The 26,047-nt window shown below is 41.0% G+C and overlaps 1 protein-coding gene across 2 annotated transcripts in view; it reads right to left on the bottom strand.

Moving 5' to 3' along the window:
- tnfaip6 (tumor necrosis factor, alpha-induced protein 6) overlaps positions 1 to 17,716 on the bottom strand; it is a 41,822-nt gene extending 24,106 nt beyond the window's left edge. For both annotated transcript variants that reach the window (XM_020517044.2, XM_048599541.1), the window contains exons 1-2: positions 17,588 to 17,716; positions 7,791 to 7,928 (exon numbers count right to left, since the gene is read on the bottom strand). In XM_020517044.2, coding sequence (XP_020372633.1) covers positions 7,791 to 7,928; positions 17,588 to 17,681 — 232 coding nt within the window. In that variant the 5' untranslated portion in view covers positions 17,682 to 17,716. The remainder of the gene's footprint in view (positions 1 to 7,790; positions 7,929 to 17,587) is intronic.
- Between the last annotated feature and the right edge of the window lie 8,331 nt (positions 17,717 to 26,047).

Genomic DNA, 26,047 nt, shown 5'->3' with positions numbered 1-26,047 from the left:
AGTGTGGCTTTTTTGAATTTTCAGATGACATTGGACAAATTATCTGTCAAGGCTTGTTAGAAGAAAGCAGATTTATGATATATAAGGAAATAATGCAATGTGAATGCAAAGTTAGTTAATGGATTGGAAGAGAAATGGTATATGCTGAGACTACAAGATTTTGGGAAGCACAATGGTGAGTGCTGAAATGTGCTGGGTTCAATTTTATTTGCAGCTTACATTATTTGGACCTCAGTGTAGAGGAGAAAAAGTCAAATTTTGCTGATGAGACAATAAAAGGAGATTTGGCCAACAATGAAGTTGGTTGTAAAAGACAGGCAGACAAGTAACAGAGTGAACAGACATTGACTGATGCAATTTGATATGAGTGACAACAAGAATATACTTTTTGAGAGGAAAAGGAAGGAACTGGAGTATATACTTATTGGAAAATATGTGGATGAACAGGGAAAGACTGTTTCCTGTCTTCGCCGAGTCACTGGGAAAGGCCTGATTTTTTTTTGTAAAGACAGAATACCTCTCAATCCTTATGGAGCATAGGAGTGTAAGTTGGCATGGACGACATAAGGGCCACATGAATAGAAAGAGGAAATAGGTATTCATGGGATGTATGATGGATTCTGGAGGTCTGGGTGGTGGTCATGAGGTGGCATGAATGGGGCATGGGGAGTGTGCGTGGGTGTGGTGGGCAGTTGTGAGGAATGGAGGTTAGGGGGCTGTTCACTTTCTTCACATCTTTGATGAAGAGTCAGTTCACTAAAGCATCAACAGAAGAATAACTTACAGAGGGAGGTAAGGATAGCAAAACTTTCTTTGTGTTTAAGAATGGATCATGGAATGATTTGTCAGAACAAACAGTTAAACTGGAAACTACTGCATTCTTAAAGGAAAACTACTTTAACCCAGATGCCGTGAAATCAATTGTAGCGCTCTACTGTGTAGCCAGGTCTCCAGCAGCAGGTGGCGATGTTGACAAAAGGCAACTAGCAGGGGAATCAGACATCCCAGTAGATCATCGATGAAGGAAAGGTGCCTTTTCAGGTTGGGATTGGAATGAGAGATCTGGTGGAGGGAGAAAGATGGAGGGCAAAGAATTTCTCAACCGAAATGTACAACTATTGGCATAATCTAATGTAAATACTCTGTTTTCCTTGATTTGTCATTAATTTCCCTGAATGTTTGCAAAGGCATAACACTTGTGGAATAAAGAATCCTTGCTTCATAACCTATAGGCCATGTACTTTTTAAAACTCATTTACAGGATGAGGACATTGCTTGCTAGGCTCATCCCTAATTGTGTAAAGGTCAGTTTAAAAGTCAACACGTTGCTGTGGGTCTGGAGTCACATGTAGGCCAGACTGAGTAAGGATGGCAGCTTCCTTCCCTAAAGGATATTGTTGAATCAGATGGGTTTTGCCAACACTTGACAACAGCTTCTTGTTCATCATCAGACTCTTAATTCCAGATTTTATTTTTGAGTTCAAATTCTACCATGGCAGGGTTTGAACTCAGGTCCCTGGGTTACATAGGCTAGTGAAAGCACCACACAACCATTACCTCCCTAATGTTTATGTGCTTGAAACTCATGTTACACACTAGCTTAACAGCACAGACCAGTAATGAAGTTTGGGTTGCATGGTTCACTTCCAATTACCTTCACCAGTTGATCCAACAGAATAGATTATCATTGTCTAATTGAAACAGTGTAAATACCTATATTTCCAAAGTAAATGATATGGAGAGACTGGAAAAAATGGTATTGTTTTCCTGGGCACAGAGAAGGTCAAGAAGAAGCTTGGTGAAGCTGCACAAAATCATGAAGGGTTTTGATAGAGAATTATTTGTCGGCACAGAAGGATTGTTAATACAGATTTAAACTAATTGGCAAAAGAACCAGAGGTAATGTGACAAAATATGTTTATATGCAGTAATCTTCTTGCAATCTGGAATGCGCTGCCTGAAAAAAAAGAATTGGAATCCAATTTATTGGTGTTTATCAAAAGACAATTGGATGAATTCTTGAAGAGACAAACATGCAGCAGGAATAAGAGAACAGGATTAATTGAATTATACAATTGGATATAACAAAAGAGCTGAGACAGCGACAATGGGCCAAATGATCTACATCTGTGCTGTATCATTTTATGATCCTGTGATAAGTTAAATTAACAATTTACAATGGAAATTGTTAATTTAAGTTGACATATTACACATATTCCCACATTTTAATTTGACGTAGGGTTAGTTTTTTTTATTTTCATTCCTTCTTGACTTTCTAAAGCCCTATTTCAACTCTTGTTGTTGGTTGGCTCATTGATCTGGTTTGTTGTTCCACAGACGTTTCATTACCCTGCTGGGTAACATCATCAGTGCAGCCGCCAATGAAGCGCTGTTGTGTTTTCCTGTCTGGTATTTAAACTCTGGTGTCCGTTGAGCTGGATTACCTCACTTCCAGTTTTCCTTTGCAGTGGAGTATATGTAGGGTCTAGCTCTATGTGTTTGTTGACAGCCTTCTTAGTGGAGAACCAGGCCTCTAGGAATTCCCATGCTTCTCTTTGCTTTGCCTGTCCCAGGATCCTGGTGTTGTCCCAATCAAACTGGTGGGTTTTCCTTATCCATGTGGATGGAGATGAGTTAGTATTGGCCGTGTCTTTTTGTTGCTAGTTGATGTTCATGTACTCTTGCGGCTAATTTTCTTCCTGTCTGTCCAATGTCATGTTTGTCACAGTCTTTGCAAGGAATCTTGTGTATGACGTTGGTTCTGTCCATTGTGGGTGGTGGGTCTTTGGTTCAGGTTAGCAGTTGGCGTAGGATTGATGTGGGTTTGTGTGCTACTCTGATGCCCAGTGGTCACAGGAGTCTTGTGGTCAGTTCAGATGTGTACTTGATGTAGGGTAGCGTGATGACTGTGTTAGGGTGTACAGTATCTTCCTGTTGTTTGTGTAATAGGCATCATCTGACCCAGTTTCTCGGGTATCCATTGTCTTTGAATACTTGGAAGAGGTACTCTTCTTCTTTCTGGTGTAGCTCTGTGCTGCTGCAGTGTGTTGTTGCCCATTTAAATAGTGTTCTCACGCAACTTCATTTGTGTGTGTGTGTGTTAGGATGGTTGCTGTTGAAATTCAGTGCTTGGTCAGTGTGTGCGGCTTTCCTGTGTACCTTTGTTAGGAATTTCCATTTGTCCTGCATTCCACCATGACGTCCAGGAATGGGAGCTATTTGTTCTTTTCCGCTTTCCTGGTGAATTTGATCCTGGTGACAGTGTTGTTTATTAGTTCATGTGTTTCCTCCAGTTTGGTCCATTTAATAATGACGAAGGTGTCGTCCACGTATTGGATCCGTAGTTTCAGTTGGATTAGCGGAAGAGCCATGCTTTCAAGTCTCTACATCACCGCTTCAGCTATTAGTCCAGAGATAGGTGACCCCATGGGTGCCCATGAATCTGTTCATATATTTGACTGTCAAAGGTGAAGTGGGTCATGAGGCATAGGTCCAGTAATTTCAGCATGTTGTCTGTGGAGATGGTGTCACTGGGGTCTTGTTCTTGTTTTAATAGTGTCAGTGTTTCTCTTGCTAGTGGTATGTCTATCGATGTGAATAGGGCAGTAACATCAAATGATACCATGGTATCGTCATCATCTATTTGACCCTAAGGTGAACTAACATCACTGAGATTGCCTCAGCACAGCATGCCTGTTGCGAAAATCTGTGTTCATGTCCTTGGTACTTTTAGTCTTACATATTCTGACACATACCTAGTTGAATTCCACATTCTCAGTAAATGTTATATCATCCAAAACTTGACTGTCTGTGTCTTAACTCACAGAAACACCCATTCCGGCCATCAGCTTCATGTTCGTAAACTTCATAGATCCCCAATCAGGCAACATCTTCAGTTCTCATCCTTGTTTTCAAATCCCTTTGGGGTCATGGCCTTGCAACCTCTCCATCTCCACATTCATCCATTCCACCCCCAACCAAACTACCCCATCTCAATAATTCCCCCAACCTTACAACCCCCATGAGATATCTCTGAGACATCTCTGCTTCTCCAGTTTTGGCCTTTTCAGCACTCCTAAATTTAATTGTTATACTATTCGCAACAATCTTTCAGTGCCAAGGTTAAGCTCTGGAATTCCTGCCCTCGAACTTTCTACGTCTTCTTCCTCTTTTAAGATGTTCCCTTAACACTGTTAAATCCCAATTCTTTGACCAAGGCTTTGGTCATCTGTCCCGATATCATTTTATGTGGCTCAGTGCCGAGTTCCATTTGATAACACTTCTGTGACATTTGGAACATTTAAAATTTTGCTATATTGAAAAGGCTGTGTAAATGCATGCAGTTTTTGTGAAAGAATTGTTGCAATTCATCACCACTAGTGTAATAGACTTTATAGTGAAAGTGAAATGTAAAATCATAGAATCATTAATATCAAAGTGATGAATAGCGTTATGCATTCACAGTGGCTGAACAGGGTACGTTAAATGAGAATACTTGTATAATGCATTATAATGTACTTATATAAAGTATGACATTGCCTGATATAGCTTTATTTCACAATTGCTGTTAGATTTATTTCATGTCCCTATTAGTCAGCGCATTGTTATTTTATAAAAAAAAATCAACCCTCCACTCTCGATAGTTAGAAATCTAACTATTTACATATAAGTCCTACTTGTTACAAAAACAATTTCTAAACAAACAAATAAAAATGTGACTGGGTCACAAGGAAATCCTTCTCTGTTTTTACAGGAGAGTTGTTATAGTTTTTCGAAAGCTTTTTTTTTGCCAATATAAAGAAACTGCTGTAAAACTACACTGGAATTATTCCATCGTGGTATCTGTAGGCTATCTGGTGGACGTTGAATGCAGCTGTGTCAGTGAATCTACTGACACAAGCCTTCAGCTCTCTAACCTTCAAAACATGGGAAGCAGATGGTCGCCTGCCTGACCTCATAGGTTACATCTTGTGCTGAAAAGAAATGCTCACTGCTTCTCCCTACAATTGCAGCCGTATCCTTTGTGTGGGGGAGCAAACATAGCCTGGCAAGGAAATCTGTGCCAATTACACAGAGCCTTTCAGTATCAGGCAGAACAAAGTGTTCCTAACACTTGCTAATGAGGTGCATAATTAGAGTCCGCCAAAAGTATGAAAAAACTGTACCTTCCCTTTTATTAAATAATTGAGCCTTAAATCTGTTTATTTATTGCAGACTACCATGAGGCATCAGATCAGTTTACCTGCTTCTCCATATTTTAAACATTGTCTTTCAGTCCACTGACTTTTATCCATGAGTATAATCCATACCTTCCATAAAGTCGCAAATTATTGTGTGTAATGTTAATTTGGAGTTGCAAATTTACCAATTAAGTCATAAGTGTGAGGTGATGTATTTTGGTAGAAAGGACAGACAATATAAAATATAAAATATAAGAAAGAGGCCACAATATTTAAGGGGTGCAGGAGCAGAGACGACTGGGTCTTTATGCACATAGGCCACGGGAGGTAGCAGAATAGGTAGACAGAGTAATTAATAGAGCATACGGTATCATAGGCTTTATAAATAAGGGCATAGAGTACAAGTTAAAGTAACAAAAGCAAAGAATGTTGGAGAAACTCAGTAGGTCTGGCCGCATCTGTGGAAAGAGAAACAGAATTAATGTTTCGCATCCAGTATAATACTCCTTCAGAATTCAGAAACTGTTAACTCTATTTTTCTTTTCACAGATGCTGCTGGATCTGCTAAGTTTCGCCAGCACTCTCTGTTTGTTTCGGATTCCCAGCATCTGCAGTATTTTACTTTTATACGAGTAAAATTATTTGTTTAAAATTCTTTAATATATGGGTTTGGATGTATAATTTAGCTATATTAGGCTAATTTAGAGGTTAAATAGACATGACACAAGACACTTGTTGGACCTCAGCTAGCGTGTTGTGTACAATTGTGGAAACCATACTAATAAAAGGATGTTAACACATTGGAGAGAATGTAGTAACAATTTATGGAAGTAATTCCAGGAATGAGGAACTTCAGTTATGAGGATAGATTGGAGAGATTTGGAAAATTCTCTTTGGAGACAAGAAGGCTAAGAGGAGATCTGAGCAAAGCTTTCAAAAAGGTGAGAGGTGTGGATGGAGTAGACAGGGAAGAACTGCTCCTGCTTGTAAAAGGATTGGGAATAAGCTGGCACAGATTTGAAGTGATACACAAATCTGGCAAATGTGAGTTGACAGAAAACTTTTTCACACAATGTTCAAGTCTGTAATGCACTGCCTGGAAGTCTGAGGGAGGCAGATTCAATTTGGGCATTCATTGGATGATTATTTGAATGAAACAACGTGAAAACGTATCCGGAAAAGGCAGGCAAATGATACTCATATAGAATCCCAACAGAGTGGAAGCAGGCCATTCAGCTCATCGAGACCACACTATCCCTCTGAAGAGCATCACACCCAGACCCATCCCTTTACCTTATACTTGCATTTCCCATGCCTAATCCACCTAGCCTGCACACTATGGACAATTCAGCATGGCCAATCCACCTAGCCTGCACATCCTTAGACTGCGGGAGGAAACCAAAGCAAACCCACGCAGACATGGGGAGAATGTGCAAACTCCACACACAGTCACCTGATGCTGTAATCAAACCTGGTTCCCTGGCACCGTGAGGCAGCAGTGCTAACCACTGAGCCAATGTGCTGCCCAATCAAACATTTGGTCATAATATTTGATGGAGAGCTAGTGACATGACAGAATGAATGGCTTCCTTCTGCATTGTAACACTTCTGAGATTCTGAGGTACTGATGACTGAGCACACAGTCAGACTGCCAGTTGAAAGGATGAGAAACATTGTGCAATAGCAATGTGCTTATGTCACTTCTACAAAATTTACTTCAAAGATTGGTTTGGTTTTGCCTAAAACACAACAACTTAAACGTTTGAAGGTCTGAATTAAGACTGGCAGAAAAGACTGATGCGGCTTTCAGCCATTTGGATTGCTATTTTATGATGTCTTGAGAGACATCATTTGAGAGTCCAATGAAACAGGAGATGAGTATTTAAATATATACTATGATAGTTTTAAAATAACAGATTTGTCAGGAGTACAATGCCAGGATAACAATTAGGAAACAGAATGAGGAAAAATAAAAAATAAACAAACAAGTAAAAGTAAGCTGTTTAAACTTGTTTACTGAATTAGCTTGGATGTATTGTTTAACATCTTAAAAATAATTTTAGGTCATAAAATTTCTCTTAGAATAAGAACAAAAAGAATATCCTCAGCAGGTCAGGCAGCATCTCTGGACTGAAATAAAGTTAACATTTCAGATCAATGATTCTTCATTAGAAAGTTTCTCTTGACATTGGACTAATTTTTAACTACAAAACAGATACTGTTTCAGTTTAAAACTTGGTTTTAATATGAAATGGTTTGTCCAATGACAGTGAGCTGCTTTCAACCTCAGAACCAATCTATTGTGTTGCAACCATGGAAAGTTGTTCTTTTATTTTCCTAGGAAAGACTAATGCCAGGAATTTGATGAAAAAAGTAGCTTGTGTTAATGATGCATGCCTTTATCATCACTACCACAATTTATGCAATAGGAATCAGGTGTTATTTCCACAGTGAAGTTCTTCAGTTCTGTCCTTTCAAAGAAAAAAGATGATGTCACATCAATAAAAATCACTGCTGACTGTCATTGTGCAATTAATATCACTGTGCCAATTGCATATTTAAATTAGTAATATTTTATCCAAAATGGTAAATGCACAAACACTTTCCTACCTATACGCTGAGCTAACTCTAACTGGTTATATGTTGCAAGGGTGCCTCCTTCATATTTACAGACCACTTTAGCTTCTTTCAAGGTGAGCTGGTATTTTCCTTTGCGTGATTCTCTGTGATAAACACCAGCTGCTTGTTCTGTAATTACATGACAAAACAGTACGTCAGTTTTGAAACATTCCAATACAATCTACTTTTTAAGCATTGATAAGTCAAACCTTTCAGTTTAGCTTCCAGTTTACAAAAAAAAACAAGAATTTTTTTTGTTTCCTACTTCTGTCATTTTTATTCATTCTGTGGAAATGAAGCAGCAAGTATTTTTACTGTTTGAATAAGTAGCTTGAAATATGAATGAAAACCAGAAATACAAGACAAATTTAAGCTAAAAACTGCGGAGCTATGCATCTATTAAATTAGATATTGCAATATGAGAAGATGTGACTCATAACATTAGAGATAAAGTAGTGAAGGGTATCAAAGGCTGTGGCTGTGTTTACTGTGTGACACACTTAAATTTCTGAAACAAATGTTTTTAAATTCCTTGGGAATGGTGGAAACTCAGAATTTGGAGACCAAATCATCCTTCATTGCAAGGGGAGTGGTCTGGAAAAACTTGAGTCATAACACAAAAGAAAACATACTTTTGAATATGTTCATGTTCCCATACAATAAAGATGCTCAGAATGTTTCATTACCAAGGTGAATCTTAATATGAAGGAATAAGTTGCCTATGGTCGGGAAGAACAGTTCACATCCTGAGTGAATACACAGTTTGGGGAACTTGGGGGCACCATAGGAATAGAACTGCTAAATATTTCTCCATTTTAAAAGATTAAAATTCAGTAGTTTAGTTAAAAGGTTGATAAGGTAGCTGATTCAGCTGACTGAGGAACAGTTATGAATCAATCACTTGAAGGCTGAATGGGGCCCCAATAGGTGTTAGTTATTATTGAAACTTAAATAGTGTGAGTCATCTCAGCTCAGTTCAGCTCTATTTAAGAAAGGGTATATTAAATATGCATGACTAGTAGGCTGCACACAGTCAGGAAGGAGAGATCATATCTGGAGTGAGACGCGGCCTGAGGGAATATTTAGTTTGAATTTGGAGGCAGTGTGGGAATTTGGTGCAGAAGGGAAGAAGTGCTTTTGTTTGCTTCTTCAGTTCGTAGCTTGTCAGGTCTTGTTACTGGTTAAATTGAAGCCTGGGATTGGGGTCCAGCACAGAAGAAAGAATGACATCACAGGAAAACTGTAAAGTCATTGTTTGGTAATGGCTGCTAATTTGGCTATCTATTGGTGGTTACTTTCAGATTGAAGATAAATAAGGGAGATATTTACAGGTTACAAACTAAAACACAAGTGGGAAATTTTTGAAAATCAAATTAAGCACTAATTAAATAACAGAGATGCAGGGTCAGGCTACGCATTGTACGTGCATGATATGGGAGCTGGTGGACCTCATCGTGGTTCATAGTAGCCGCATCTATAGCAAGTGTTGGTTGCTTGAGGAACTTTAGCTCAGAGTTCATGAGCTGAAGTCTGAGCTTCAGACATTGCAACACATCCAGGAGGAGGAGAGTTACCTGGAAGTTGTGTTTCAGGGAGGCAGTCACACCCCTTAGATTAACCACCTCATGTTCAGTCATTGGTCAGGCTCAGGAGGTGTGAGTACAAGCGAGGCAGATAGAGTGATCCACGAGGTAGTGCTGAAAGAATCTCAGCCCTTGAGTTTGTCTAACAGATTTGAGATTCTTCCTCCCTGTGCGGATGAGAGTGGGGACTTTAGGGAGGATGAGCAAACCGACATAAGCACCACAGTACAGTGAGCCATCAAAAGGGAGGAGAAACAGAAATGATGTTGTAATTGGGGATAGTATAGTCAGAGGAATAGACACTGTTCTCTGTGGCCAGGATTGAGAGTCTTGAAGGCTGTGTTGCCTATCTGGTGCTCGGGTAATGATATCTCATTTGGGCTGCAGAGAAACTTGGAGCAAGAAAGGAAAGATCTAGTTGTTATGTTTCACATTGGTACCAACGATATAAGGTAGAAAGAGGAAAGAGGTTCTTCTTGTGGTAATATAAGAAGCCAGGGGCTAAATTAAGAAGCAGAACTATAAAGATAATAATCTCCAGATTACTATTTGAGCCACGAGCTAATTTGCACAGGGTTAACAAAATTACAGAGATAAATGTGTGGCTCAAAGATTGATGTGGGAGAAATGGTTCAAATTCATGGGCAATGGCACAAGTATTGGGGACAGAGGAAGCTGTTTCAATGGGATGGGCTCTACCTGAATCATGCTTGGACCAGAGTCCTGGCAAATTACATAACTAGGGCTATGGATAGGATTGTAAATCATGGCAGGGATGGGTGGTATTAGGTTCAGTTAAATGGAAAATTATGGAAATACTTAAAGAGTGGAAGACTCAGCAGAGGTTATTGCAGTTTCCACAACAAGTAATAGGACAGAGGGTATGGAGAATCTCAGGAGAACTTCAGGCAGAGCAGATAAGGGGACAACTATGAGAAAGGGGGCAGTCAACACAGGTCTGAAGATGTTGTACTTAAATGTATGCAGTATACGAAACAAGGTAAATGAGCTTGTAGCACAGATTGAAATTGACTGGTACGATGTTGTGGGTATCTCAGACATGTGACTGCAAGGCATCAGGACTGAGAACTAAATATTCAAGGATATGCTTTCAATTGAAATGACAGGCAGATGGGCAGGGCTGCAGGGTTGCCTCGTTAGTAAGAAATGAAATTAGATCAATAGCAAGAAATGATGTAGAGTCAGAGCTGTGAAAGAAGTCTTTTGGAGCAGCTTGTTATAGAGCACTATAGAACAGGCAATTCTGGATTTTGTGATGTTTAATGAGGCAGACTTGATTAGGTGGCTGGAGGTGGAGGAACCCCTAGATGCAGTGACAATAATATAACAGATTCAGCCTGCAGTCTGGGAGGGAGAAGCTTGAATCAGACATATTGCAATTGAGTAAAGGTAACGACAAATACATGAGGGAGGAGCTGGCCAGAACTGATTGGAAGGGGAGCCTAGAAGATGGTGGAGCAGCAATGGCAGGGAATTTTGGGGTTTATTTGGGAGGCACAGCAGAAATTCATCCCAAGGAAGAAGAAACACATCCAGGGGAAGACAAAGCAAGTGTGGCTGGCAAAGGAAGTCATGGACAGCATAAAAGTAAAAAACAAAACATACAATGTGGTGAAGATTAGTGGGAACCAAAGGATTGGGAAGCCTTTAAAAAACCAGCAGAGAACAATAAAAAAAACAATAATGGGGGAGGGGGTGAAGATGAAGTATGAGGGTAAGCCAGTTAATAACATAAGAGAAGATTGCAAAAGCTATTTTTAGACATGTAATAAGAAAGAGAGAGGCAAGAGTTGACATTGGACAGCTAGAAAATGAGGCTGGAGAAAGTAATGGCAAACGATAGAATGGCGGGTGCAGTGAATAGATACTTTGCGTCAGTGTTCATTGTGAAATACAGCAGTAGCATAGCAGAACTTCAAAAGAGTCAGGGCGCAGAGGTGAGTGTAGTGGCCATCACTGAGGAGAAGGTGCTGGGGAAGCTGAAAGGTCTGAAGGTGGATAAATCACCTGAACCGGATAGACTACACCCTAGAGTTCTGAAGGAGATAGCTGAGGAGATTGTGGAAGCATTGATGGTGATCTTGTAGGAAAAAACTGGAGTCAGGGATGGTCCCAGAGGACTGGAAAATAACTAATGTTGCACCCCTGTTTAAGCAAGCAGGGAGGCAGGAGACAGGAAATTATAGACTGATTAGCCTGACCTCAGTCATTTGTGAGATCTTACAATCCATTATTAAGGATGAGATTGTGGAGTGCTTGGAAGTGAGTAGTAAAATAGGGTTGAGACAGCATGGCTTCATCAAGGGGAGGTCATGCCTGACAAATCTGTCAGAATTCTTTGAAGAGATAACAAGAATTTCGGTAGAGGAGCGCCAGTGGACGTGATCTATTTGGATTTCCAGAAGGCCTTTGATAAGGCGCCACACTGGATGCTGCTAAATAAAATAAGACCCCATGATTTTAGGAGCAAGATACTGGATTGGATAAAGGATTGGTTGACTGGCAGAAGACAGACAGTGGGGATAAAGGGGTCTTTTTCAGGATAGCCACTGGTGACTAGAGGAGTTTTGCAGCAGTCAGTGTTGGGAAAACTATGATTCACACTACATATGAATGATCTAGATGAAGCAAGTGAAGGCATTGTTGCTAAATTTGCAGGTGACACAAAGATATATGGAGAGGAAGGTAGTGTTGAGGCCAGGCGAGGAGACTGAGCAAAGAAGTGGTAGATGGAATACATTATGGTAAAATGTGAGGTTAAGTACTTTGGTAGGAAGAATAGACGTGTGGACAATTTTCTAAATTGAGAAAGACTTCTTAAATCTGAAACGCAAAGGGACTTAAGAGTCCTACCTCAGGATTCTCTTAATTGGATGTTAGGAAGGCAAATGCAACATTAACATTCATTTCAAGAGGACAAGAATACTAAAGCAGATACTGCTGAGACTGTATAAGACTTTGGTCAGACCACATTTAGAATATTTTGAGCAGTTTTGGGCTCTGTATCTAAAGAAGGATGCGCTGGCATTGGAGGGAACCAGAGGAGGTTTTCAAGAGTGATCCCAGGGATGAAGGGCTTGTCATATGAGAGGTGGTTGAGGACTTTGGGTCTGTACTTGATGGAGTTTAGAAGGATGAGGGGGTATTTCATTGAAACTTATAGAATACTGAGAGGCCTGGATAGAGTTGTCATGGAGAAGATGTTTCCATTGGTAAGAGAGACCAGGACCTGAGGGCACAGTCTCAGAGTAAAGGGACAACCCTTTAGATCTGAGACGAGGAGGAATTTCCTCAGCCAAAGGGTTATGAATCTGTGGAACTCACTGCCACAGAAGGCTGTGGAGGCCAAGTAATTGAGAGTATTTAAGATAGAGATGGATAAGTTCTTTTTTAATAATGAGATCAAAAGTTAAAGTGAAAGGCAAGAGAATGAAGTTGCTGAAACATATCGGCCATGATTGAAATGTGGGGCAAATGTGATGGGCCAAATGACCTAATTTTGCAACTATATCTTATGGTCTAAAAGCTTTAGTCAAATGAACCAAATATGAAACTTTAAAGACAGTTAAAATCATAAAGTCAAGCTGCAGTATATTGTTTCTTACAGCATAAATTCAATATTAATGAATTGGAATTCACAAATAATAGAGTAAAAGGTGACTGAGCAAATTATGATCACTCTTTCCACTCTGCCCTCCACCACTCCTGTTCTAATGAGATAATTATTTTACAACACAAGAAAGAGAGTGGGGTGCATGTGTGTGCAGATGTGAAAATCCGGATGTGTGATTGCATTAAAACAGTTTTGTATCTATTTGGTTTTTCTTTACTAATATCTTTGTCAATTTGATTCTGAAGAGCAATCTTTTTCATTTTTTGCTCCTCATGTGCAGAACACAACACAAAACTTCGAAGTACTGTGAAAACAGCGATAGAGTTCAAGAGAATACATACAGGCTGATGGAATGAATGCCAGATGACATTTAGCTTGGAGAAATGGGAAGTGATGCATTTTGGTGAGAAGAGTGAGGAAGTGGAATTTAAAATAAATGAAAGTAGTGGTGATAGACTCTTTACTGATTATGCCGAAACTATGTGTGATTTCAAAGGTCAAACTTTTACAGCTAACCCTACCCTCAGGATTAGATTGAAGGAATAGTAAGTTGTTATTTTCTCTTCCTTGGCTGATTTCACATAATGCCAGATTCAAGGAGGATCCAAAGTATCTATGTGGCTTGGCAACTGCAGTGCAAGACTGGTACAGGGACCTTCTCTGCTTTCATCCTTCACGGACAGTCTACCAAGCATTGCTCATTATGCCTTTTATGGGCTATGATGATACCACGGGGTAAGGTGGGGAAGTACCTCAGACAGTGTGAGGGATTAAACTCATGCCATCACATTAATCTGCACCACACCAACTGAGGAACTGACCTTCTATCATAAAGAGTACAGTTCCAAAGGAGTGCAGGAACCTGGAGATATATGCGTACAAATCAGTACAGGTAATAGGGCAGCTTTCGAAAGTTGTTAAAACAGCATACAGGATCCAGAACTTCGTAAATATGGCCATAGAATACAAATGAAAAGAAGTTATAAGGAATCTTCATAAAACTCTCGTTAAATCTCATCTGGAGTGTTGTGTCCAATTCTGAGTGCCATTCATCATTTGGAGAAGGTGCCAAAAAAATACGCAAAAATGGTCTCAGGGAGGATCTCAACTGAGTGGATAGACTGGAGAAGCTGTGGTTATTTCCTGAGGATAGAAGGCTGAAAGGAGATTAGATAAAGGTGCGCAAATTTTGAAGGTTCTAGACAGTCAATAGGGAGAAAGTGTTGGTAAAGAGTTGAAAACCAGAGGAGATGGGCTTAAGGTGATTCCCCCAAAAAAGCCAAAATTCACATGACACCAGGTTATAATCCAACAGGTTTATTTGAAGACACAAGTTTTCGGAGTCTCGCTCCTTCTTCAGGTGTCAGTGAGAGAGATGGCATCAGACACAGAATTTATAAGCAAAAGATCAAAGGGTTGTAGGACTGATGTGAATGCATTGAACAAACCTAAGATGGTTGTTAAATCTTAAATCAGTTAGAAAGGATTAATATACAAATTCCAGAATTTCTTTCAAGTCATTGCCTTGAGATGACTAAAGGTTTTATCAAAGAACGAAGAACAAAGAAAATTACAGCACAGACATAGGCCCTTCAGCCCTCCAAGCCTGTATCGACATGCTGCCTGTCACAACTAAAACCCCCTACCCTTCTGGGGACCATATCCCTCTATTCCCATCTTATTCTTGTATTTGTCAAGATGCCCTTTAAAAGTCACTATCGTATCTGCTTCCAGTACCTCCCCCGGCAGCGAATTCCAGGTACCCACCACCCTCTGTGTAAAAAACCTGTCTCATACATCACCTTTAAATCTTGCCCCTCACACCTTAAAACAATGCCCTCTATGAACCCTGGGAAAAAGCTTCTGACTGTCCAGTCTGTCCATGCCCTTCATAATGTTGTAGACGTCTATCAGGTCACCCCTCAACATCCGTCGTTCCAGTGAGAACAACGCAAGTTTCTCCAACCTCTCCACATAGTTAATGCCCTCCATACCAGGCAACATCCTGGTAAAACTTTTCTGTACCTTCTCCAAAGCCACCACATCCTTCTGGTATCAGAGATAGTAGGAACTGCAGATGCTGGAGAATCCGAGACAACAAGGTGCAGGGCTGGATGAACACAGCAGGCCAAGCAGCATCATAGGAGCAGAGAGGCTGACGTTTCAGGCATCAGAAAAGGGGGAGGGGAAGGGGGTTCTGAAATAAATAGGGAGAGAGTGGGAGGCGGATAGAAGATGGATAGAGGAGAGGATAGGTGGAGAGGAAACAAACAGGTCGAAGAGGCGGGGATGGGGCCAGTAAAGGTGAGTGTAGGTGGGGACTTAGGAAGGGGATAGGTCAGTCCAGGGAGGACGGACAGGTCAAGGGGGCGGGATGAGTTTGGTCGGTAGGAGATGGAGGTGCGGCTTGAGGTGGGAGGAGGGGATAGGTGGGAGGAAGAACAGGTTAGGGAGGCAGGGACGAGCTGGACTGGTTTTGGGATGCAGTAGGGGGAGGGGAGATTTTGAAACTTGTGAAATCCACATTGATACCATTGGGCTGCAGGGTTCCCAAGCGGAATATGAGTTGCTGTTCCTGCAACCTTCGGGTGGCATCATTGTGGCATTGCAGGAGGCCCAGGATGGACATGTCGTCTGAGGAGTGGGAGGGGGAGTTGAAATGGTTCGCGACTGGGAGGTGCAGTTGTTTATTGCGAACCGAGCGTAGGTGTTCTGGTAGTGTGGTGACCAGGATTGAACATAATATTTCAAATGCAGCCTAACTAAGGTTCTATAAAGCCGCAACATTACCTGCCAATTTTTAAACTCAATGCCCCAGCCAATGAAGGCAAGCATGCCATATGTCTTGTTGACTACCTTCTCCACCTGCATCGCCACTTTCTGTGGTCTGTGTACCTGTACACTCAGATCCTTCTGCATATCAGTACTCTTAAGGATTCTGCCATTGACTGTATATTTTCCATCTGGATTGGACCTTCCAAAATGCATTACCTCACATTTTTCCGGATTAAACTCCATCTGCAATCTCACTGCTCAAGTCACCAACCGATCTATATCCTGCTGTATCCTCTGACGGTCCTCATCGCCATCCGCAATTCTACCAACCTTTGTGTCATCTGCAAATTCCACTAACCTTTGTGCCATCTGTATCATCCGTTCCTCCAGAATACTAGAGGTGACATCCCAGGTTAGACAATACATTTTAGATGTGAGGCCTTGTTTAGAATCTGGCTGTGGAGTCAGACTGGTTTTATTTCCAAAGCAGGAATTCATAAAATGCCACATTGACTGACTACAAAATGTGAGCTTTTTGAGCAAAAAAAACTAATGGCAAAGACTTGAGGTAATCTTATTTTATGCACTAAGTAGTTAGGATCTTGAATACTTGCCTGAGAGTGTGGTGAAGGCAGATTCAGTTTTGACTTTCAAAAGGGAATGAAATAAGCACCTAAAGAGGGAAAGGTTGCAGGGATGTGGTGAAAAGTTGGGGAATGGGACAAATTAAACTGCTCTTGCAGGCAGACACACAGTGGCCTCTTTGCGTAATCTAACCATTCTATGAACCAAGGGCTTATTACTTATTGGCTGCAATGCTATTCTTTGTATGAACCTAAAAGTGAGTGTGACAGCTGTTTGGCAGTGATAAGGATCACAGAAAGCACAGACACCATCCTTTCTCAATATTCATCAATGCACACTTTTTAGCTAAGACATTTGGAGATTTTAAGATCTTACAATATTCAAAGGGGCCTTTGGCCAATGTATCAACTAATTTTCAAAGTATTTCTTGCTCATATATACCTATAACCATTTTAAATAAGGAATGGGAACACTTTTTCTTTCAACGTTCCCTGAGCCAAAGTGCTGTTGAGATCAGGCCAAGCAGCCTCAGAGGAGCAGGAAAGCTGACGTTTCAGGTCGAGACCCTTCTTCAGAAAATTCTACACCTTGTTATCTCAGATTCTCCAGCATCGGCAGTTCCTACTATTGCTGTTGAGATCAGCTCTTTAGCCTCTATTCACGCTTTGGTAAATTTTGTTTGCAGACTTTGCTGCATTTGTACTATTTCGGGGCCTCATTGTAAATGATGCCATGGAAACAATTCAATTCCAAACTGAAATCACCTGAAAGATGATCAATTTTCAACTTCACGACAGTATGATTTTACCAATCTCAATCTATTTATTTGCATGCAATGGATGTGAATTTCTGACATAAACTTTAAAAATTAAATTAATCTTTCAGACAATCAATGAGTCATTTAAAATGAGTTGATCACTTAAAAGATAGTAGTTTGCACCCCAATAAGAGGCACATATATTTTGGTAGATGACAGGATTTTGAAACATGAAATGATTTGCCAGTTTCAGATTCTCAAAAGTTTGAACAGCAGCAACAAATGAGCCAAAAGGTTCATGTTAGGAAATTAGAACCCAGTTTTACAGCACCAAACGAAACAACAATCTTCCTCCAGCCTTACAGCAGCAGGCATAATAAATATCTTCCTCCATGAGGAAATTCATTTGATATTTTCTAAAACAAAATAGGAGAAATAACACAGAACGACTTACCTAACCATATTGAGTTGTGCAATATTCCATTCTTCAGCCCCCAGGTGACTGTCTCATGCCATAGTAAAACGAAAAGAAAAAATGTCAAAAGCATGTTGACAGTCGTACTTCAGGGTTTGAGGGCGTTCTAGCAAGTGGTAGAGCTGTAATAGTCTCAAGTAGATATAGCTTCCAGTAAACCACGTTGTGCTCCAACATCTGGTCTCCAGATGTTCTTTATTTCCTAACTGTTTAATAGCTGTGAGGTCATTGTGGTTGTTAAGATTGCAGTTGCTGTTGTACAACAGTACACCAATTGTAAGGTGGACAATTGTTATTTTAAATGATTTCAGAGTAAATCAAATGTGAACATTTTGATTAAAAATGAGAGCAACGGTTATATGCCTGATGGTTTTCTAAGTAACAGTTAAGTATTTATTTCCCCTTTATTCTAGTTCAGTCTCTTGGAGGATGCATGTAGACAGGGTTGGCAACTGATCTGCCATCATTCAGCTGAGACAATACAGTCACTGTGTAAGACATCAAAATTACTAGCACATCTACTTCAGGGTGGTTTACTGTTTCCCCGTCCCCAAAAGCCCAAGAACAAGGATCATGTTCTCGGACTGTGTAGGTGTGAATTGCAATCTGTGCATTCTAAAGAGGAGTCCTAATTTTGTTTCCAGATTTTGCTGCATCTGTACTATCTTGGGGCATCATTGTAAATGATGCCATGAAAACAATTTAATTCCAAAATTGAAATCACCTAAAAGATGATCAATTTTCAACCTTCACAGCAGACACAGGACAAAAAGTTTCCAAACTGCACTTACTTAAATAAAAGCAAACATTAGAACACAGGCTTATGAGTAGTGTAAAAGAGAAAAAACAAAGAACAGTTAATAGCAGAACACTGACATGGTCCGTATTTCCAGCACTTTATACTTTCATTTTGGATTCTCAGCATTTGCATTCTATTTAATCCAACCTATTTTCAAGCACGCAAAAATAAATTTTAGCAGTCATGCCCACCTTACACCTGAGTGTAACAAATTCGCATCAATATATGGGTTTCCAAAATACACATACCTCTTCTAGCTCTCTCAGAGGATGGGCTGGGTTTTACACCCTCTGCCTGCCATAGTTTTGGTGGTGGTGGCCATGCATAGAATATAAGGGGTGCCAAGGATCCCACCTTCCATCCATTTCGGACCTGCCCCCTCACCCCCATAAGAATCTGGTAGGTGGGAGGGCACTGCATTTGGCAGCCCAATTGTTACATTTAAAATCAGTAATTAAAGGCCAGTTGTGCTTGTCACCAGAATAACACGTTGCCAACGCCATAACATGGTTGGTGGGTAGGCAGGAGTGGCGAGTATATTTTTTGATGACATCAAGGAAAGCAGGGTACCTGATTTGGTGGGGTTGTTCTGTGAGCACCAGAGAATACCCCTGCCAAGATGTCAACCACATCCTCCCTACATTCCTCACTGCCTGATCTCTAAATCCCAATCCCTTGATCCCTCTTCTCCTCCTCCCTGGTCTCATAGATGCCATCCCAATCTTACTCCCCAGGGCTTAACTGGTTCCAGTGCCCATCTTCTCTTCTTCATGGGACTGCTGCCGTCCTAGCCGTTTCTGCTATGTGAGCTCTGCTATCTCTGCTGGCTAAGTAGATTAGCTGGCAGTTCCTGAAGGTGGGACTTCCTCCCACTGAAGTGCAAATGTATCTCTTTCTCCTCAGTTAGACGCCTGCATCATGTAGGGTGGACCTCTCTCTTTTGTGTGTTGGCTGCTAGCTTACTTGCCTTCCATGAGAGTGAGCTAACTACCTCTCCCTACTCCACTCCCTTCACCTCCCCACTCCACGCATCACCACCGCACTGCTCCTGCTTAAAATTGAATTCCACGCTAGCAGAAATTTGACACAAAAACATCTTTAGTTATTTACTTCAGAAAGTTAGGTAATACATTTTTTTTCTCCCTTGAGGAGGCCTCTGTTGGGTTAATTGTTTCTTGGCTTGAGTAGTCTATGATTGATGATTGCCAAGTTTGAACTTTCTTGAACTTGCTTTTATTTACTTGAAACTGCACAGAGGGGTTTAATATAGTTATGACTAAACAAAAGAAATATTGTCCTGACAAATGTAAAATATTGCAGATGATGGAAATCTAAAATAAAATCAGAAAATGTTGGAATCACTCAGTTGGTCAGGCAGTATGGGTGGAGACGCTGTTAATATTTCCTGTTCATCTCCATTCTTCCTAGATATCCAAAGATGTCAGGTTTGATCAATATATAAGCAAAGGCAGGGCTCTGGGAAGAACAATAGGGAGGTGTATGATGAGGTGGAGGGCAGGATAATTAAATGACAACAGGGAGGTTGGTACAAGACAAAGCAGGATTTTAATCAGGAAGGTAGAGAAATGAAAGATGGACGTAGAGGAAGAAATAAATGATAATGGCAGAATAGTTCAATGGGAGGAAAGCATGGAAAATCCAACAGGATAGACAGGATTATTTTAGTTGGGAATATGGCCTGAGTAAAACGGTTAGATCTCAGCTATATAATATGCCAATATGGAGAGCTCCAACCCTGGCATCAATCCACAAGTTCCTCCACTCCCACAGGCTCTGCTATAGCAGTGCTCTGTTACCAGCTTCTATGTCTGAGCATTGCTTATGATCTGAAGTTGTTTAACTCAAGATTAAGGCCAAAGGCTGTAGAGTACCTGGTAGAAAGAGAAGGTAATATCCCTTGTGTTTGCAATGGATTTCACTGGGACAGCGCAGTGGTTAAGAGCAGGGAGAGCTGTATTGGAATGTAACAGAGGATTGAGGAGCCATAGAGTCACACAGTGCAGAAAAGGCCCTGTGCACTGACAATAACTATCATTAAAGGTGCATTAAATCCCAATTTCCTGCACTTGTCCCGTATCCTTGAATGTAATATATTTCAAAATCATCCAAAAATTTTAAGGCTTTCCTAGAAAGTGCATTCCAGATTCCTACCACCCACTGAACAAAAAGGTTTTTCTCAAATCCCCTCCGAATCTCATGTCCTTTACCCTAAAATTATGTCTCCTCGTGATTGACCCCTTAACCAAGGGGAACAGGTGCCCCCTACTTACCCTATACATATCCCTTATAATGTTATACCCCTCAATCATGTCCCCCCCCACCAAGTCTTCTTTGCTCTAAAGGAAACAATGCAAGCCTATCTGGTTTTTCCTTATAGCTCAATTACTCCATCTCAGGCAACATCCTGGTGAACCTCCATTGAATCCCCTCTAGTGCTATCACATCCTTTCTATAGTGAAGTGAACAGAACTGCACACAGTTCTTCAGCTGTGGCCTAACCAATGCTCAGTACAACTCCAACGTTACCTCCTTCCTGCCATGCTTTTAATTATCCTATTCACTTGCTCTGTTGACTTCAGATACCTCTGTTCCTCTGAGTTACGCATTGTTTTGCCATTCATTAAATACGCCCTCATCTTGTTTCTTCTTCCAAAGTGCATCTCCTTGCACTTACCAGGCTTACATACGATCTGTCACTGTTCTGTCCATCTGACCAATGCATCTATCTTTTCCTGTAAGCTACAACCATCTTCTTCACTATTAATCACCCTACCAATCTTGGTGTCTTCTGCAAACTTGCTTCACAATCCCCCCATATTTTCATCTATATAGCAAACAATAAGGATCCCAGCACTGGTCCTTGTGGTACACTGCTGGCCACCAGCCTCCAGTCACTTGGACAGAATTCTACCACTACCCTTTGTGTCCTATTACTAAGCCAGCTTCTCATCCATCTCGCAAAGTTTTCCTCAATTCTACATGCTTTAACCTTCTCAATCAGTCTCCCATGTGGTACATTCTGGTACATTGCCAACATTAGCTGAACGTCCCTCATCCACACACTTGATCACATTTTCTAAAAATTCTAACAACTTCCCTCTGACAAAGCCAAGCTGACCATCCCTAATTAACCCACGCCTTTCTAAGTGGACATTACTTCTGTCCTTCAGAATTTTCTCCAATAGTTTCCCTACCACTGATGTGATACTCACCAGTCTATAATTTCCTGGTTCATCTATACCAACTTTCTTGAAAATTGGAACCACATTGGCCATTCTCCAGTCAACTGGCACTTCCCCCATGTCAAGAGGAATTAAAAATTTGTGTCAGAACCCCTGCACTTTCCTGCCTTGCCTCCCCTAGCAGCAGGGATTTGTTTGTTTTTAAGCCTGACAGAGCCTCTGGTGCCTCTTCATTTCTTTTGTCAAAATGTGCAAGCTTCTCTCGGTATGTTTTCCTGAATTCTGTACCTTTGTTCTCCTTTCCAAGAGTGAAGACCGAAGAGATGTATTCATTTAACACCCTTCCAAAATCCTGCAACTTCACACACAGACTGTCCCCTTGGTCCTTAATGGACCCTACTCTTTCCCTGGTTAACCTCTTCCCTTTAATGTATTTATAAAATACCTTAGATTCTCCCTAATCCTGGTCACAAGTCCTTTCTCATACCCTCTTTTTGCTCTTTTAATTGCTTTCTTAAGTTCCCTCTTACAATTCCTACATTCTTCTAGGGCTGCAGCTGAATTGCTCCCTTTGGACTTACTAAAAGCCTTTCTCTTCTTCCTCCAGCCTTCTTCCTCTTATCCAGTCCTGAATTGTCCTAGATATCCAGGGTTTCCTGAACTTATTGCACTTATGTTTCCCTCTAAAGGGTACATGTTGGACCTGTACTCTCCCCAGGTCCCTTTTGAATGCCCCCCCTCCCACCACTGCTCCACTGTAGACTTACCTGCAGGTTCCAAGTCAACTTTGGACAGATCTTGCTTTATTTTATCTGCCTTCCCCAATCCAAAGCTGTTTTATGGTAGGCCTTCTTTCTCCTTGTCCAGAACAAATTTGAATTGTAGCATGTTTTGGTTGCTATTGCTAACATTGCAAACACTTGTCAGGCTTCATTTCCCCAGAATCAGATTCAACATTCTGCCGTCCCTAGTTGGGCCTTCTACATATTGATATAAAAAACTTCCCTGGATGCATTTCACAGAATTCACCTCCTCTAAACCCCTAACACTATGACTATCCCAATTTATATTTGGAAAGTTGAAATCCTCTAGTGTAATTACCCAATTATTACTCTTACACACCTCTGTGAACTGTCTGCATATTTGCTCCTCTGTTTCCCATTGATGCTTTCAGGGCCTATAATACACTCCCAGTAATGTGACTGTGCCCTTAAAATTCTTAACTTTTACCTACAAAGTCTTGTTTGAAGACCTTTCCAAGATATCCAAAGGTTTGAGCTGTAGGGAGATGCTGAATAGGTGGGGGCTATCTTCCCTAGAGTGTCAGAGGCTGAGGAGTGACCTTATCGAAGTTAATAAAATCATGAGGGGTATGGATAGGGTGAATAGTCATGGTCTTTTCCCCAGGGGAAGGGAGTCCAAAATTAGAGGGCATAGGTTTAAGGTGAGTGGGAAAAGATTTAAAAGGGATCTAAGGGGCAACTTCTTCACGCAGGGGGTAGTGTGTGTATGAAATGAGCTGCCAGAGGAGGTGGTGGAGGCTGGTACAATTACAACATTTAAAAGGTATCTGGATGGGTATATGAATAGGAAGGGTTTAGAGGGATATGGGCCAAATGCTGGCAAATGGGACTAGATTAATTTAGGATATCTGGTCGGCATGGACGAGTAGGACCAAAGGGTCTGTTTCCGTGCTGTTCATCTCTATGACTCAATGTCATTTCTCCTTATTCCAGTAATTGGCTCCTTAATTAATAGTGCTACTCCACCAACCTTTTTACACCTTCCTCTGTCTCGCCTAAAGATCCTATAGCCCGGAATGTTGAGTTGTCAGTCCAGCCTTTCCCTCAACCATGTTTCTGTGACGTCAACAATATCATACTTCCACATGTCAATCCACACCATTAACTCATCAGTCTCACCTATTGCATTCCTAGTGTTGCAGTAAAGACAACTCAGCCTACCTTACCCACTTGACAATCAACATAGCTGAACTCACTCTTACTTGTTTCCCTTGCTGTAGTATGATGTGTCTCCATTTCATCAATTAAGGTCAGTGATGAAAAACTCAGGGTCAGGATGGAGAGGAGGTATTCAGGAAAGTGGTTTTCCAATTTGGCCTCACCAGTATTAAGGTGATTGCATTGTAAGCAGTGACTCCAGTACACCAAGCTGAAAGAAGTACAAATGAATCACTGTTTCATCCTGGATGAAGTTCCTGGATGATAAAAATGGAGGAGGTGAGAGTGCATCTTCAGCACTTGCACAGGAAGTTTCTAGGGGAAAGGAAACAGGTCTCAGGAGTGATAGAAGAGCAGACAGGATGTTCCTTAATAGACAGACCCTAGAGAATGTTGGAAAGATTGCAGAGGGCAGAGGAAAGTGAATATTTGATACTTTTGTATCATGTTTCCCTCCAATTACAAATTCCTTTAGGATAATATTGATCTGAAATGATAGAGATTTCAACAGTCAGAACTTTGCAAACACAGCGCCTCTCATTGCTTCCACTATATTTTATAGCTAATTCTCCAAAGACATCAATATCTGTCTTTCAAAGCCTCACATTTTGACAGCATTAGAAGGAATAAAATTCAAAAATTGCCTGTAGCTTTTTGTCATGCCAATGAAGATTGGGTCTGTCAAGAGTGGGGACAAAAATGATGCAGTATTGCCTGATGAAATTTTAAACTTTTTAAATTATTTATGATAGAGCACAACTGTTTATGCGGGCTGAGATTCAATATCAAAATATATGCTCTGCAGGAAGACCTAGAGCCAACCAGATTGTAAACAGTGTCAACCAAGGTCATCAACTTCTTATATTTATTCCTCCAGTTTCTTCCAGTCTGCAATAGAGGGCCTCTGTGATATCAATTTGCTCTCCCAGATACGTCAAGCAGGTAACGGACATTATCGAAGAAACCTTGTCATTGAGTTACACAAAGTGATATCTGAGCAGTTGTTCACAAGTTCAGTCAAAGATGGCTTTTAATTTGTTTACAGGATGTGGCCATCACTGGCTAGGCCTCTCTAGAGTTCAGATCTTTTTTCCATATTTAGACCAAGGCTGTAATGTATTGCCCTGGAGGAATCCAATGGTGCATGAGTGAGTGCATTATTGTTAAGTGTCATTTGATAGCCCTGTCAACAACATCTTCCATCACTTTGCTGATGATTGAGAGTAGACTGATGGCAATTTGCTGGGTTATGTTCGCACTACTTTTCATGCATGTATCAATCTTTGTCACTCCTGGTTACATGCCAATGCTGAAGATTTACTGGAATAGCTTGGCTAAGAGTGTTGTTAGTTAAGGAGTGTGAATCTTCAGCACTGTAACGAGAAGATTGTCAAAGTCTATAACCTATGAAGTATCCAGTATCTTCAACCATTTCTTGAAATAATGTGGAGTGAAATGGGGTGGCTCAGTGGTTAGCACTGCTGGCTCACAGCACCAGGACCCCAGGTTTGATTCCATCTTCAGGTGACTGTATGGAGTTTGCACATTTTCCATGTGTCTGTGTGGATTTCCTCCTATAGTCTAAAGATGTGCAGGTTAGATGGATTGGTCATGCTAAATTGCCTATAGTGGCCAGAGATGTGTAGGCTAGGTGGGTTAGCCATGGGAAACTATACGGAGGACAGTAATACTATTAAATACACTATCAGCTTGATTAAACATGATTAGAAGCTGACGACAACAGCTTTTAATCACAGAATCTTTAATCAGATTTCCAACCCTTGGGGTCCCAATGCACTGTCACCACCTGCCTGCCCCTCCCTGCTAGCTAGGTTGGAAACTTTGAGGTCTTGGGAGTTTCAGCTTACACAGTTTTAAAGTGGTTAGTATTGCTGTCTCACAACACCAGGAACCTGGGTTCGATGCCACCCTTGGGCAACACTCTGTGTGGAGTTTGCACATTCTCCCCGTGTCTGCATGGGTTTCCTCCGGGTGGTCCGGTTTTCTCCCACAGTCCAAAGATGCGCAGGCCAGGTGCATTGACTGTGCTAAATTGCCCGTAGTGTTCAGGGATGTATAGATTAGGTAAGTTATAGGGGGATGGCTCTGAGGGTTAGTGTGGACTTGTTGGGCCAAAGGACCTGTTTCCACACTGTAGGGGTTCTATGATTCTAAGTCAATTGGTTTCGCAATGGTTAGAGTAAGTGTGAATGGGTTTTGATTGAGGTTGAATGTTCAATATCTCTGTAGACTGCATACTGTCTGTGCCGGGTAGCCTGAAGTGTAAACGTTAGTTTTGGTAAATTGTCCTCTTCGAGAGGAGGTGTTACTTGAAATTCCAAGCTGAACAGTGGTTCCGCACAGCTAGCTCAGTTCCATGGGTTGAGTTTGTATATTCTCCACAGAACTCATTCCAGCTTTCATTTACCTTTTAAAAGTTCCGAAAAATCCAGGGTTTTGTCCAGTATTGTAGATG

This window comes from Rhincodon typus, chromosome 7, assembly GCF_021869965.1.
Source record: "Rhincodon typus isolate 14 chromosome 7, sRhiTyp1.1, whole genome shotgun sequence".
In the NCBI taxonomy this organism is placed as follows: domain Eukaryota; kingdom Metazoa; phylum Chordata; class Chondrichthyes; order Orectolobiformes; family Rhincodontidae; genus Rhincodon; species Rhincodon typus.
The sequence above is the reverse complement of the archived record's forward strand: the minus strand, read 5'-3'. Positions and strand labels throughout refer to the sequence as shown.